Here is a 15683-nt window from a genome sequence, read left to right as displayed (position 1 = left end):
ACTTTCATACTCATAGGAGTAGCTGCAGCTGCAGGATGCGAAGGCAGAGGTGGAACCAATAGCCTAGCTGATAGAGAGAAGCCCACACGTTGCCCAAGCCCTTGTAGGAACTCCGTAATGTCCGTCAGCCTCTGCGCCTAGGTCTGCCGCTCGGCCCGCTCGGCCTCTAGCTGGGACGCCATCCTCTGCTGCTCGGCCTCCAGCTCTTGATGTTGCCTCATTTCTTGTTCCAGCCAGGCCTGTAATATTTCACTCCAATGTTTCAGTAATACAAAGCTAATTAAGGTGTGTAAAGATCAATGTATGACGAGTAAAACAGGAATAACCTCGAGTGCGTCGACCCGGTGCTGTGCAGCAATCGGCTGTGTGTGAATGGTTGGGCTCTCGCTCGTGCTCCGTGCTCGGATCTGGGAGAGAGAGGGAGTAGAGGCCGTGTCGATGACGTCGTCGCGAAGCCAGAACCGTCCATGCTTCTTGCCTTGCCCTGCCCTCATGACGACCTCTCCATCGAAGTCCTGGGTGCTCGGATCATGTTCTGACCCATGGAGCGACCTCACCACCTCAGTGTACTCACTGATGTGGGAGTGGACGCTCGGGTTCGTGTATGCCTCGGATGGGTCCTCCAGGTTGAAGGAGACGTCGGACATCGCCTTGTCCTTGTGGGCCATACACCATGCCTGGAAGTCCGAGCAAGCCTGGCCACTATGTGACGCCGACTGCGAGAAAGACAGCATGATGATTAGAAATCAGGCAGAACTGAGCATCACAATAGATAAATGAATTCGCGTACCCATGCTTGTTTGTATCTGGCGAGGCTGCGGCTGCCTTGATGGTGTGCTGGACCTTGCATCTGCAAACGATGGTCCCGGGCATCCGTGTACATCTTGAGATACTCCTCCGTGAACCACCTCTCCACCATCATCGCCCAGCACTCGTGATACTATTGGCACCACCAGGGAATCATCTACACGTCATCAAGTATTGGACATATAAGAAGATCAAATTAAACCAACTTAATCTCAAGACAAATCAATATTGATGTTCTTCATTTACCTCAAGGTACTGCTCCCGGGTCAGCTGCATCTCTCTTGCGTCTTTCTTGGTTTTCCTCTCTCCAAGCTTCGACCCGTAGTAGGTTACGATGGCCTGGATGCGCACCTCGTGATGCATGTCAGTGACGAGTTTTTTGCAGGCTTTGGTAGTCACCTACTCCGCCCTGGCCTCTAATCCATCCTCGTATCTGTAATAAGTCTACATACAAAAGCGATGTATCCATTCATTATTTCAAGAAAAGTCCAATGAATACGACGTATTGAGCAATGTTGCACGAGGGAGACTTACCCAAAACTCTGCCTTCACCCACGCCGCCTTGTTGGGGTACTCCGCATCGATGGCGACGGCATAGTGGTCAAACGAGTAGGCCGGCTCCGTCTTCGATGCGTACGTGACAATGCCGGGGAAGTGTTACCTGCACAGAAGACCCAGGATGCCGTTGACTAGCCGTGCGCTACCACCCGACACAACCACCCAATTCCTGTATAAGTGATTAAGAAAAAATATTAATTTTTCTTCATTATATCATATGAAGTAGTGGTGATAACATATAAAGTTACTTACTTTTTCCCTTCAAGGCGAATCACTGGGCGTTGGTGAGGAAGCAGAACCTGTGGGAGGCTCGCAGGACCTCGCAAGTAGACACTCGAAGAGGAGTCAGAGGAAGCGGAACCCGTGCCTGCCGCCTCCAACTCATCGTCCTCGTGCGGCCCCTCCTCCTTGTCCGTCTGCCGAACCAGCTCATCGTCCGATTCGTCCACGGGCGCCACCTCCTCCTCCGGCTCCTCCTCACGCGGCGTGGGAGGAGACGGCCCCCCTCCTGCGTCTGGCGGTCCTCCTCCTCCTCCTGCGTCTGGTTTGTAAGCATCGTACGTGACATTGGTCACCAAACCTTCTCAAATTTTTATCATAGCCTCCACATACGATATCACGACATCTCAATAAGTTTCATGATTTTCGGACTTCGTTTGATTTTTGTAGAATTTAAAAACACTTCGCATGCAAGTTCGCGGTCATGTTTCGTGAACAAGATGTCCGAAATTTCGGGTCCGTTCCTGGATACGGCCTCACACTACACTCAGTAACATGACTATCATTTTTTGAATCATTAAATTACATTATTCGTATAACATGCAGTTCAAATTTATATTTTTTGAAAAAAAAATTCAAGTAAACGAAATAAAGTAACTAAATATATAAAAAGCCAAAAAAAATCCCCAAATTCTAACTAGGAGTTCCAGGTACTTTAAAAGGGTTGCACAAAAAATTTGGAGGCCAAAAACAAAAAAAAACTTTGCCAAGTGCCGGGGCATGGCACTCAGCAAAGGGGCTCTTTACCGAGTGCCAAGAATAAAGCACTCGGCAAAGAGGGGTTTGAATTTTTTTTTAAAAAAAAATCCTCTTTGTCGAGTGCCTTCATAGGGGCAATCGGCAAAGACATTTCGAAAAAAAAATTCTTTGCCGAGCGCCGTGTTAGGGGCACTTGGCAAATTATTTTCCAAAAAAAAAATCTTTGTCGAGTGCCAGATCTGGAACACTCGGCAAAGAATTTTTTTTTTAAAAAAAAACTTCTTTGCCGAGTGCCTAACAGCAGACACTCGGCAAAGAAGGACATGACCGAACATCGTTACACGGGACAGCCTATGCCGAGTGCCGCGCTTTTGTCGAGAGCCTGGCACTCAGCAAAGAAGTCCTTTGCTGAGTGCAATTCTTTGCCGAGTGCCGGGCACTCGGCAAAAAACTCTTTGTCGAGTGCAATTCTTTACCGAGTGCGGCACTCGACAAAGAAGGTCTTTACCGAGTGTCTAATTTTTAACACTCGGCGGAACAGTTTGTGCTCGGTAAAGATCCCGTTTCCAATAGTGCCCGATGGCTACCGCGACATCATCAGAGTCGTCGTTCTACTCTCTGTCCAGCGCTGCCATTAGCGCCAATCCAGTGACGCCGGCGTCAATGCCGTCGTTCCGAATTTTCAATGAGATGACGTGGCCGTTGTCGACCGCGTGCACCTTCGAGAGCTCGCGGTCCTTCACTGTCGTTCCTCTCCAAGCGGCGCCGCCTACACTCTCCAGTTCACGTCCGACCGGTTCTTCGAGACATCCGGCTCCGGGTCCACCACCTCAGACTCACCATTCATGTCGCGTCCACTTGACCGCTCCTTGTCCGCCTCCTCGTCTTTGGCCGTGGGGCTCCAACCGAGCGTTTCTCAGCTCATCGCTGAGCGCCGTGCCGCGCGCTCCCGCCTCCGTGATGAGCGATCCCTGCTACGGTTCTTTGTCAGGACCGCCTCCAAACTCCGGCTCGGGTCGCCGTGCTATGGCCGCCGTCCACACTCCACAGGAACCTGCTGAGCCGATAAAGGTCTCCCTCAGCGATGGGGACTACCGCTCACCGCCAAACGGCAATGTGGAGTGGGCTCAGGGCATGGCCGGCGAGGACCGGTTCCATGTCGTGGTGTCCGAGGAGCATGGCTGGGTGTTCGTCGGAATCTACGACGGGTTCTCCGGCCCCGACGCGACCAATTACCTCTTCGCCAACCTCTATGTCACCGTGCATAGCGAGCTCAAAGGCGTGCTCTGGGATGACATCCAAGCCGACGACGGCGCCAGGTGCGGTCAGCAAGAAGTGGCTGCAGGCAATGCCGAACGCCTCTGTCTTTCTGGGGCCGACGGCGACAGCGCGGAGGCTAAGCGCAGGCGGACGGAAGTGTCCATGCTAGGCAACAACGCCACGCCAGTGCACCGCGACGTCCTGAGGGCACTGGCGCGGGCACTGAAGAAGACGGAGGAGGCGTTCTTCGCGGCGGCGGAGGAACACGCGGCCGAGAGCCCGGAGCTGGGGCTGATGGGCTCCTGCGTTCTCTTCATGGTGGCGAAGGGCAAGGACGTTTACGTCATGAACGTCGGGGACAGCCGCGCCGTGCTGGCGCGGAGGCCGGAGCCCGACCTGAAGAACGACCTCAGCAAGGCGTCGCAGGACCTGCAGCAGTTCAAGGCCGAGATCCTGCGCGAGCTGGAGGCGCACGACATGGACGGCCTGCAGGCCGTGCAGCTCACCCCAGAGCACAGCACCGCGGACCAGGAGGTACGCCATGTCTTTCCCTCCTCTGCTCCTCTCCTCTCCTATTTAGAACTTCAGTTATAACTGATGAGGATGGTGCAGGAGGTGATGAGGATAAAGGGCCAGCATCTGAATGATCGGAACGCCATAGTCAATGGCCGGGTCAAGGGGAAGATCAATGTCACCAGAGCGTTTGGAGTCGCCTACCTGAAGCAGGTAATTTCAATCTGCAAACCTGACGATTCTATCGATGTTCGCTAAGTTTCTTTTTCTATCTGGCAGCCCAAGTGGAACAGCAGGCTTCTGGAAGCCTTCAAGATCAACTACGTCGGCACGGACCCGTACGTGACCTGCGCGCCTTCGCTATGCCACCACCGCATCGGCTCGCAGGACAAGTTCCTGGTGCTGTCCTCCGACGGGCTCTACCAGTACTTCACCAACAAGGAGGTGGTGGACCAGGTGGAGGCGTTCACCGCCGCGGAGCCCGACGGCGACCCCGCGCAGCACGTCGTCGGGGAGCTCGTGCACCGCGCCGCGAGGAAGGCCGGTGAGTAACCAGACCGTCGATTGGACCCCCACGATTAGACGGGTCTCTTGACGAACTCGTTCTCTTTGGGTTGCGTTGCAGGCATGGAGTCGCGCCAGCTGCTGGACATCCCGCGCGGCGAGAGGACGCACTACCAGTCTACCACGACGATGTCTCCATCGTCGTGATCTCGTTCGAGGGACGGATCTGGAGGTCGTCTGTCTAGGCGTGTCTGAGTCTGACGAGCTAGGTTTCAGAGGTCCAAGGAGTCCTCGTAGTTCAGATGAGAAGAGATGGATGAGGTGATGATCGACAGTCTCAGGGGCCAGGGCAAAGCACTGCCATGAGCTGCCTTCAGTGTTTAGCTATCGTTTTTCTTTTTTTACCTTATATACTAGTACTAGTAGAACCGTGTTCGTTCTTGCCGAAACTGTTGTACATAGTTCCGCAAGACGAACTCTATAGCTAGGCTTATGTAGTAATCCCCAAAGAAAAGAAGAAGAAGAAAGAAAAAAAAGGAAAGGAAAGGAAATGTAGTAGTAGTAGTAGTATGTAATTAGGGGCTTCGCATGATTGCGATCGAAAGGAGTAATAGTATATTTGATAGTAAGTAGTAACTGCTGTGTCTACCGCTCTCAGTCTCAGCCTAGCAACAGCAGAGACATGGAACCGACATGTTCTAGCACATCTGGGGCAACAATAGGCTGCAACATTCATATTGCCAGCATCAGTCATTCGAACGATGGATCGTCCTGGTTTGGTTAGTCGTTTCGAGTCTTCTGAATGAAGAAAGAGAAATGTGAACAAACATCGTTGTCTGATAGCCTACACGTCACACAGGCTAGCAGCGTCGTCACAGGTTTCTTCAGTGCAAAAGACAGATCGGTTCGTGGCTTTCGCAAGATAGATTAAATTATCCCCCAATGATTCATTAACAGGAATGCTAAACAACAACCGAGTGTTTTACCTAGATTTCGCACGTGATTTTTCCTACATCAGGTTCGCGCGGGGGTATGCGGTGGAGGTCGTCCTATTCGTGCCCGCGCTCGCCGTTTTCTTTCTCGCCCGTGGCCGCCGTCTTCTCCCTAGCTCTAGCGCGGCGGCTAGGGTTCCGGCGAGCCTCTCCCCCTCTTTTTTTCTCCAACTCCGGTGGGTATTAAAGGGGCCGGCTGGAGGGAGGTAGGCAGGCTAGGCGGTGGGGATGGTGGTCGGACGGTTTAGGGCCCTGGCGGCGGTGGAGGCGGCTGGGCCAGGGAGGGGTGGAGGAGTCGTGGCGAGGATGACCATGGCGGAGCTCCGGCGAGGGGGAGGGGAAGAAGGCGGCCGCCGCGTGGGCAAACCCTAGCTCGCCGTGGCGGGGCGGTGGGCGGCGGCGAGGGCGAGTATGAGGCGGAGACGCAGAGTGAGGAGCGCCAGAGAGCTCCGCGGCCGGGTGCGCAAGGACAAGGAGGTGGCGGGGGCGTGAGGAAGAAGATGGACGGCGCATCGGGGAGGAGGAAGAAGGAAAATCGAGTGTTCAGGTGGCTCTGAACACTGGATTACAGGATAGACGTCCCCTTCGTTAACGATTCAACGTTCAATTCCACCGTGTCAAATACTATTGTCCCAATCATACTATTTGGAGGTGAAATTACAATGAACCACTGGAGAAATCACGTGTTAAACAAGTGTGACTGACAAGCGAATCCTAGTCCCCTCTTTCCCCAAATTTTGCTAGTGTTACAAGGCAAATTAAATTCTTTAACTAGTAGTACCTTTCTTCACTTCTTTTTAAAACTTTTGTTTTAGAAAATTAGTATAGTTGGACTTGGACACATGATTGTAAATATTTTTCTGTGACCGTGATCCAAGTGTAATAGCGTACACTGACTAGTCTATCAACAAGGCATTCATACGGGTAAGAATAATGAGAAGGATTAAGTATGAGTTGCTTCGTACCTACGACTAATCAAAATTCTGTGCTCGTGTGCATTACCACGGGAGCCGAAAAATTTGAAGAGAAAAGCGATGTCATATGGGGGTGTCGCATGTGGTGTTTGAATACTAATAAAAAAATAAATTACAGAATCCATCAGTAAACCGCGAAATGAATTTCTTAAGCCTAATTAATCTGTCATTAGCATATGTATTACTGTAGCACTTTGTTGTCAGATCATGGTCTGGTTAGGCTTAAAAGATTTGTCTCGTAAAGTAGTCGCAATCTGTGCAATTAGTTATTTTTTTAAGTCTATATTTAATATTGCATGTATGTGTCCAAACATTCGTTAAGATAGGGTGTAAACTTTTAGAGAGAAACTAAATAAGGCCTAATCACTTGCAGATGGGCGAGAACAGCCAGCCGTCCGGACGTGCGAGTAATGATCGCGGTGAACGGGCCAATGTTCGGACGTGCGACTGAATACTGATGATAGCTGCAGACCGGCTAACGACCCATGCATGGGACGGATGGACGTGTGAGTCATCGCGGCGGCGGTGGCATTCGAACCGCCCATTTTTGTCCACGCTGTTTGGATGACTCGCTCCCGCCTCTTCCACGTTGGCGTGGCGCCCGTCTCTTCAAGGCCGCCCGGAAGACTCACCCCCGCCTCTTCCACAATAGCACCGTGCGGCCTGTGGCTCCTCCCCACACTGCCAGCGGCGGCCTGCGCCTCCTCCACGCATCGGTGGTCGTGGCTTGGCCCTGCCCGCCCTCCTGGACACCAATGCCGGTGGTCTGCACTTTCAACATAAAACACTCAAATGCAACGTACATTTGAAACAGATAAACCATTTGGGACATACGCTTGTAACATGTGTGTGAAACATATACAACATCTAGATACATCAATTGAAACACGAAAAAACACTTACTACAACATACAACCGAAACAGCTGATACATTTGGAACATACTGTTACAACATATGTATGAAAACATATGCAACATCCAGATAAAAAATGATTGCAACATACGTTTGGAAACAGATGAAACATTTTGAACAAAGGCTTGCAACATGCTTCTGAAACACTTGCAACATATGCAACATGTGCAACATCCCCCGATCTACTTTTGCAACATCTATAAGAAACAACTGCAACATACCTTTGAAATGACTGAAACACCTGAAACATACATTTACAACATATGGGAAGAGAAAGCCTAAGCAGGTCAATTCCAGTCGTCGGGGTCGGTGCCGGCGGCGAGCGGCGACGCACGAGCACCAGTGCCACCAGTACCGGGCATGGCTCGACGGTGGCGGTGGGGGATGAGGGACGAGGGACGAGGAGCGCCATGGCTACCGGGGTGGGGAAGCTCGATCGCCAGGGTGAGAGAGGGCGCCGCCGAGGATGGGGACGGCGTCGCACCAGGGTAGAGGAGAGCCGCCCACTCCCCTGCATCACCGTCGTGCCACCTCCATGATCTCGCCTAAGCGAGTGAATCTCGCTCCTGCTCCATAGATCTTGCCAGGGTGGGGGAGAGGACCGTCGGATCTATGAGCATTGGGGCTCCCGGTCAGGGAGGTTGTGCGCTGCGACAGGGGATGAGAAGCGCGGAAGGGTAAGGACGGGAGCGGAGCGAGGCGTGCGGGAGTTGATTTTGTTTTTTAGACGAGCGGCCCATGCGGTAATGAGTGGAACGAGGCGTCCGGCCTTCCGGACGTCTTAGTAGTTGCATTACCGTTTTTTATGCTGTAGAAAAGTTTATTATAATCGTCATCTTCCTTACCACTATTACAATTAAACAAAAATACTAACAGGCCGGATGAGTGGGTATTTCTTAAGTTGGAGTCTAATAATGGTAGAAGTGCGTAATTTAGATGAAAATTAATAGATTACTTAGATTATGTATCGTAATGAAAGCATGTGCAATTTTGAATGTAAAATTCTATGGTTACTTTGGATTATGTTGTAACAGCAGAGGTCGAGATGTAGATTTATAGGAGGTTACATCGTATTAATTTCATAATAAAAAGGTGAGTGGTTTTTATCAATCAAGGTAAAGAGTCTCAAATTTAAGAAATAGAATAGATCAAAATTGATGATAACATCTTTTTATTTTTGTGAGTTTTAGAATTTTATCTTTTCTTTTTAGTGAGGATTAACATGGAGGGTGTCTTTTAGTTTAATTCAATAATAACAAAGATGAGTAATTTAGATGCAAATTCAAGGAGTTACATTGTATTATGTTTCATAAAGATAAAGTTTGGTAATTTAGACGTAAATATATATAGCAGTTACTTTATGTTATTTTTCATTATGATAGGCGTGAGTGTTTTTTTAAGAAAAACAGAATAGATCCAATGACTACTGTTATCAATGCTGATTAAAGCCTACTAGAAATTATTAGAGGTCAAATTTACTTTTAGAAGCCACGTCTAAGCCCCTTCTTGGATCACTTTGGATTATTATACTCTAGATTGTGAATTAGGACTATAGTAACATGGACTATATATAGATTGTATTAGGGCCAATTGCATTTTTGCCCCTTGTTTTGAGCTCTAACTGCACGTTTGCCTCTGTTTTTGAACTTTGCAGATTTGCCCCTGTTTTTTCAATCTGAAGCTTCCACTTGCCCCTGTTCCGTGAAGGAGAGTTAACGGTGTTAAGTACAAGCTGAAAAGACAAAAATACCCTTGACATGAATGACACAAGAATCAATCCGATCTTTTATGTACAGACTTATTGTCCATTTATTTTGGACAAATGACAATACATATTTTGGATAAATATCAAAGTATAATATTTTGCAACCATGACATGAAGAGAGTCCAGATAATATATAAGCATAATATTTGCATCATAATGCAAGAGTTGACATGAACCACATCAAGTTTGTCATGTCCTGATCACAACTAAGCACACAAAAATAAAGGCACCACATGCCAAGATCATGTCTGGGTCATACATGGCCTAGCACATACACAACAAATCACCTAGTTATTATGTATCCTAAGCAGTGGTCATTTCTACACATTGAGCAAAGCAGCAAGCCTTGAAGCACCTCTTCCTCCTCCTCTTCCTCTGCCTCTACCCCTCCCCCTCCCCCTCCCAGTTGGTGGTCTTCCTCCAACATTAGTGGCACCGTCACTTCAAAACAAAGTAGTAAAAATGCATCAGTAAATATCCAATGTGGGATGTGGCATAAACCTATTCCAAGTATGAGAAACTGGAAAATAGTACACATGGATGACATACTTGGATGACTCTGTAGTTGATGACCGTCTACCTGTACCCCTTTTCTGCCTAGCAGTTAGTCCCCCTTGGCACTTCTTTGTTGTATGGCCTAGTTCATGGCATTCAGGGCACCTCTTTCTTTTCCTAGCACCAGGTTCATCTGATGCCTTAATCCTAGTTTTCCTTGGCCTGCCAGGCTTTCTTCTCAACTTAGGCTTTTTGATTTTGTATCCAAGATCAACATGTTGCCAGAAATGCTTTGATGTCATTGGATTGAACACGCCTGAATATGCCTTTCTCATCTTGTCAATAGAGAAATAATCATGGACAAAGTCATCCATTTGCACCTCTCTACTAAGTTTTGCTATGAATGCTAAAGCATGTTTACATGGCTTTCCACTCACTTGCCACAGCCTACAACTGCATGTCTTGAGCTCCAAATTAACTACATACCTGAAAGCTGCTCCTAATGATGTAGGTGCAGTAACTTCAGCTGTGTTATTGGCACATCTTAAAACCCCATGGTCCTTGATTGATTTGCTTTGAGTTGTAAGAGCCTTCGTTATATTAGGGATTATGCTGCCCTTCATTGACATAGCAATTTCCCTCCTTGCTTCAAATTTGGATATGATCATCTGCCTTATCATACCATGCATCTCTAAAATCTGCAAGTCTTTAGTTTTTCTCACCCTGTTGTTGAAAGATTCAAAGAGGTTATTATTGATGTAGTCTACCTTGCATTGATCAGAGAATTTGCTTCTATTCCACAAGTATGGATGATTTTCATCTAAGTAAGCAATTGCTTGAGGGCACTTCTCCTGTATTTTCCCCACGTGCCAATTGAACTTCTCAATAGTGCAAGCCTTGGTAGACGACCACATGTTATAGTTGAACAAATCACCAGAGTAATGCTTCTTGAAATTCTTCCACAAATGCCTCATACATTCCCTATGTTCCACACCTGGATACACATCTTGCACAGCCTTACCAAGACCTTTGCATGCGTCTGTGCTGATAGCCAAACCTATAGGTGTACCAATAGCAACCTTCAAGTTCTAGATGAACCATGTCCAGCTTTCTATGGACTCAGTTTCAATTACACCATATGCAATCGGAAAAGGCAATTATTCCCATCTACAGCAACAACACCTACCAAGTGACCCCTTGACCTTCCTGTCAGGTGGGTAGCATCTATAGCAATGTAGAGCCTACATCCTTGCAAAAAACCATCGATGCATGGTTTGAGGGCCACAAAGAATCTCATGAAACAAACATCCCATGATGATTTTTGGTATCAAGCTCAACAATGCTTCCTAAAACTGATTTGAGTAGCTCGGCTCTATATGTGGGCAGTAAGTCATAACTGTCATCCCACTTATCAAATATCTGACAGTCTAAAAAATCAAAATTTATGGAACAGCCCAACAAATAAGCTGTGAATGAAGATGACAGTCTAAAAAATCAAAATTTATGGAACAACCCAATAAACAAGCTATGAATGAAGATGACGGTCTAAAAAATCAAAATTTATGGAACAGCCCAACAAACAAGCTGTGAATGAAGATGACAGTCAAAAAAATCAAAATTTATGGAACAGCCCAACAAACAAGCTGTGAATGAAGATGACAGTCTAAAAAATCAAAATTTATGGAACAGCCCAACAAAAGAAAGGAACTGCTATACCTTGCATCCAATAAATTTCTTGCTGGTAGACGCATATGTCCACTCGCAGCCTTTATCAGCTCTCAAGCACTTGGCTCGAAATCGCTCATTATCTTTCTTCAGAGTACGAAAAGCATAATCATTTAAGATTGCATGTTGGGTCAACGTCGATTTGCACTGATTCACATCAGGAAATACATAACCAATATCAACACATGGAGCATCAACATCATAAGAACAGATAGAAATATCATCATTGTCATCTTCGTCAATTATTTCATGATCAGGTTCATACTCAGGGTCAGAGCAGTCAGAGTCAGAAGATGCAGCCAATTCAGAGTCATAGCTGCTATCACTTAGTGCAACAAGAGATTCAATGTCGATTGTTTGCATTCTTCCTCATCATCTATGACTTTCCTGTGCACCTTCTTGTCTTCCTTGACAGGTTCTTTTGTAGGCTGAGTGGGCTGTGTTGGATCTATGAAAGGATCCAAATCAATAGGTGCAGTACCGGGAGTAAGAGTTGGAAAGTCCTGAACAGTAGGGTGAAACCTACGTTTGGTCGATGAGAACTGCAATGGACCATCGAAGTCATTGATTTAACCAACAATGTGGACTTCCCCTTTCTCTTTGTTGAGCTCAAACCACTCGGACAGCTGTTCATCAGTTTTAATCTCAATAGAATCATCCTCCAGTGCCCGCCACAAAGAAATGTATTGCTTCAAACCCCATAAAAAGCTTTCACCAATGAAATCTACTAGCTGCAACAAGCTATAGTCATGACTATCAACAATTGTAGTCAAGGTTTCCCTCCTTCTATGTCTTTGGACCCCCATCCGGCAAGCTCCAATGTACCCGAACCATAACAAGTTTTATGTGGTTTTCATTTGTCCTACAAACCACAACACTTTTGATAAGCTAACTCATCCTACAGACCTAAGCGAACAACCACTACTGCAGATGCAGAAAGGATGAAGTCCAAGAAATTTACCCAAGCGGTTCCATGTCGCAGCAAGCGGTGCGCCCCCTCGTCGCTTCTCCTGCCGCGTTCCCAGGTCGGGGCACCGCTTAGGGGCATCCTGCCCGCCGCTCCAGGCCCCGGCGGCTCAAGCCAGGCGTGCCGGCCACCTAGCGCTCAGGGCAGCTGCGTCGGCCGCCGCTCAGGCCTGCCGCCCGGGCCCGCCCACCGCGCCCCAGCACCAGCCAACCGTCGGATCTACAGCTGCACCACTCACCCGCCGCGCCCCATCACGCCGACCAACCTCCGTTGCGCTCCCAATGCCCTAGCGCCGCTCGGTTGCTCGGGCTCTTTTTTCCGATTCGAAAGATGCCGGGTGAAAGAGAGAACGGGGAGGACTCCGTGTATTTTGGATAAGGGGTACTATAGTCTTTTTTTTCTTTTTTCTTTTTTCCAAACATTTTTTTCTAGGCCATGATTTATCTTCACCTCACGGTGTTCAGAAGCAGGGGCACATGGTAGCTTAGGTTTCAAAAAACAAGGGCAAACATGCAAAGTTAAAAAAACAGGGGCAAACGTGCAGTTAGAGCTCAAAACAAGGGCAGTAATGCAATTGTCCCATTGTAATATTGTGATTTGGTTGAAACCTTGGATTTTGTATGTGGTAGATTATTGTTGGTTGAACGGATTATAAGATTATTATAATTGATTCCATAATTTAGAGTGTTTGATCACAAGAGATTATTTTTATCAGATTTCTGCAATAAAAATGATCAGACAGGACCTAAGTCAATTAATCGGGCCTTATAGGGTGTTTATACAATAACTATAAAGACCAAATAATAACACAAGTAAATTCGGAAAAATAATAATAATAATAATAATAACACAAGTAACAAGGTGAATAATAGAATAAGAGACATTAAATCGAGTAATCGACGGATTCCCAGCTACATGCCTGGAAAACTGGCAATAATTCAATAAAGGAGTTGTATATATACTCCATAAGACAGATATGAAAAGAACTGCGTTGATTTATCTGGTTTGAATTCGTCGGTCCAAGTACCTAGGGAGGACCAAAAGCCTGCCTGTCCGACTTGTATAGTCAGCTTAGCTGGCTTTGCCCTGAGCAGATCAGAAATTCCTCGAGTTTTGCCCAAGGAACGATAGGTATCATACTTATGTGGTGAATAACAACAACAAAGGTTTATGAGCAAACCAGCCAAGGATAACCAATTACGCTTACGTGACGAAGAACGGTTAGCTTTCGGGCAAACTAGCAAATAAAGGAACACTTGATAGATGGGCATCAAGGGCCTGAGGACGTCGCAAAAATTAATTGAGGGGCTTAGGGAAGAAGAGGATGCAGAGCTCCTAGAGGAGCATCCACACTGGGAAAGGATGCATGGTTGAATTCTGAACAATAACAAGCTTTGCCCATCTATGAAACTAGGGCTAAATTCAACAAACAAGAACCGGATCATGTGGTCTATGAACCTAGAATGTCGAGCTGTAACTAGCAAAAACTGGTCCAGCAACTCTACCTCAGGGCATGGATGGCAGAGCTGTGCTTCTCCAATGAGTATAGCCTTCGATGCTGCAGAGCACATTTAACTTTCTCATGACGAACAGTATTCAGCAGCATAATGCATGCATGGCTTGGTTCATCATATCCCCCCCCCCCCCCCCCCCCCCAATATATGTCGAGTACAATAAATCATATTACTACTTATATAGACTAATGAAGGTGATAAAAAGTATTTTGTTGTAGCAAAAACTCATATGAAGCGCTTATTATTTAATGGTGATTTTAGTGATTTCTCCTTGTGATTTGCCAATGGATAAGAAAGACCTTAGGTTGAAATTGATATTCACTCAAATTAACAAAAGGCATATGGTTTTAATTGGGTTCCATATTCTCCCTAATTGCAATCATTCCAATGACAACCACACTACTGCAGACGGGCTCTTTGCCGAGTGCTTAGGGCACTCGGCAAAGCCCCTATTGCACTCGGCAAAGGCTTTGCCGAGTGCCGCACTCGGCAAAGACCCGTCGGCAAAGAACCCGTCGGCAAAGGTTTCTTTGCCGAGTGCCACATATCGGGCACTCGGTAAAGCCTTTGCCGAGTGTCACGTCAGCACTCGGCAAAAAAAATTCGACGTCAACTCTGACGGCCTCTTTGCCGAGTGCCACCTTAGCGGCACTCGGCAAAGATTTTTTTTTTTTGAAAATTCTTTGCCGAGTGCCACACTCTTGCACTCGGCAAAGAAATTTTTTCTTTTTAAAAAAAAATCTTTGCTGAGTGCCATGGCTCTGGCACTCGGCAAAGCTGGGAAATTGGGTCTCGGCAAAGAGGGGAAAAATGCTATTTTTTTGTTTTTTTGCTTTCCATCAGCACAAACAAAGAAATCACATATATATCAACACACAGCACAGGATATATCACATACACATCCATATTCCATCATATACACATCCATAACCCATCACATACACATCTACCATCCATAATACATCACATACAAATCCATTGTCCATAATCCATCACATACATTCGCATCATCCATGCCAATATCCATCACAATATATATATGTCTCTAGTAGTAGTCCAACAGAAGGCTAAGTCTAACACAAGTCCATGCAACATGAAAAGAAACAAATAAACGGCACCTACTGCCAGCCTCCCCACCCGGAGTGTGAACTGCCACCTTGAGGAGGGCCAGTTGGCCACCCGGCCTGTGGAGAAGGGCCACCTTGAGGAGTCGGGTTCGAACCCACCGACTGTGGCTGCACAAAGGAGAAGTGAATTCATGAGTATCTACAGGAGGGCCGCACAAGCTAAAGGAATAAACAACCATATATACTCACCGGAGTCCCTACAGGAGGAGGAGGAGCCACAAATAGAGCGAGCAGCGACTGGGGCACGACCACACCTGGCAAGGCCTGAAGGCTCGCCATGAAGCTGAACATGTCCTGCAGCCTCTGCGCCTCGCACTACAGCAGCTAGTGGCTTCCCCGAGTGCCAGCTGCACTCAGAGAAGGCCGAGTTACACTCGGGGAAGCCTTCCCCGAGTGCAATACTCGGAGAAGACCCTCCGGCTAATCCTTGTCCGGCAAAGACGCCTTTCTCGAGTGCCGAAAATCGTGCACTCGGGGAAGGCTTTGCCGAGTGCCGTGCTGGCACTCGGGGAAGATTTCACGCCGTTGGCCAATGGCCGACGCCGTTTTTTTTTCTTTTTTTTTATTTTCTTCCCCGAGTGCAACACTCGG

The 15683-nt window shown here is 47.4% G+C and overlaps 1 protein-coding gene and 1 pseudogene across 1 annotated transcript; one reads left to right on the top strand and one right to left on the bottom strand.

Annotated features, from left to right (window-relative positions):
• The first annotated feature begins 2922 nt into the window (after window positions 1-2922).
• LOC136542931 (probable protein phosphatase 2C 31) lies at window positions 2923-4865 on the top strand (annotated as a pseudogene).
• Window positions 4866-9731: 4866 nt separating this feature from the next.
• LOC136542930 (uncharacterized) lies at window positions 9732-10673 on the bottom strand. Its single transcript, XM_066535540.1, has one exon. The coding sequence runs from the start codon at window positions 10671-10673 to the stop codon at window positions 9732-9734; it is 942 nt and encodes a 313-aa protein (XP_066391637.1).
• Between the last annotated feature and the right edge of the window lie 5010 nt (window positions 10674-15683).

Source organism: Miscanthus floridulus, chromosome 3, assembly GCF_019320115.1.
Source record: "Miscanthus floridulus cultivar M001 chromosome 3, ASM1932011v1, whole genome shotgun sequence".
In the NCBI taxonomy this organism is placed as follows: Eukaryota; Viridiplantae; Streptophyta; class Magnoliopsida; order Poales; family Poaceae; genus Miscanthus; species Miscanthus floridulus.
This window is presented reverse-complemented; position numbering and strand designations above follow the sequence as displayed.

Excerpts from the sequence above, each read along its gene's own strand:
- LOC136542930 (XM_066535540.1), bottom strand. The coding sequence starts at position 10,673 with ATGTGGTCGTCTACCAAGGCTTGCACTATTGAGAAGTTCAATTGGCAC.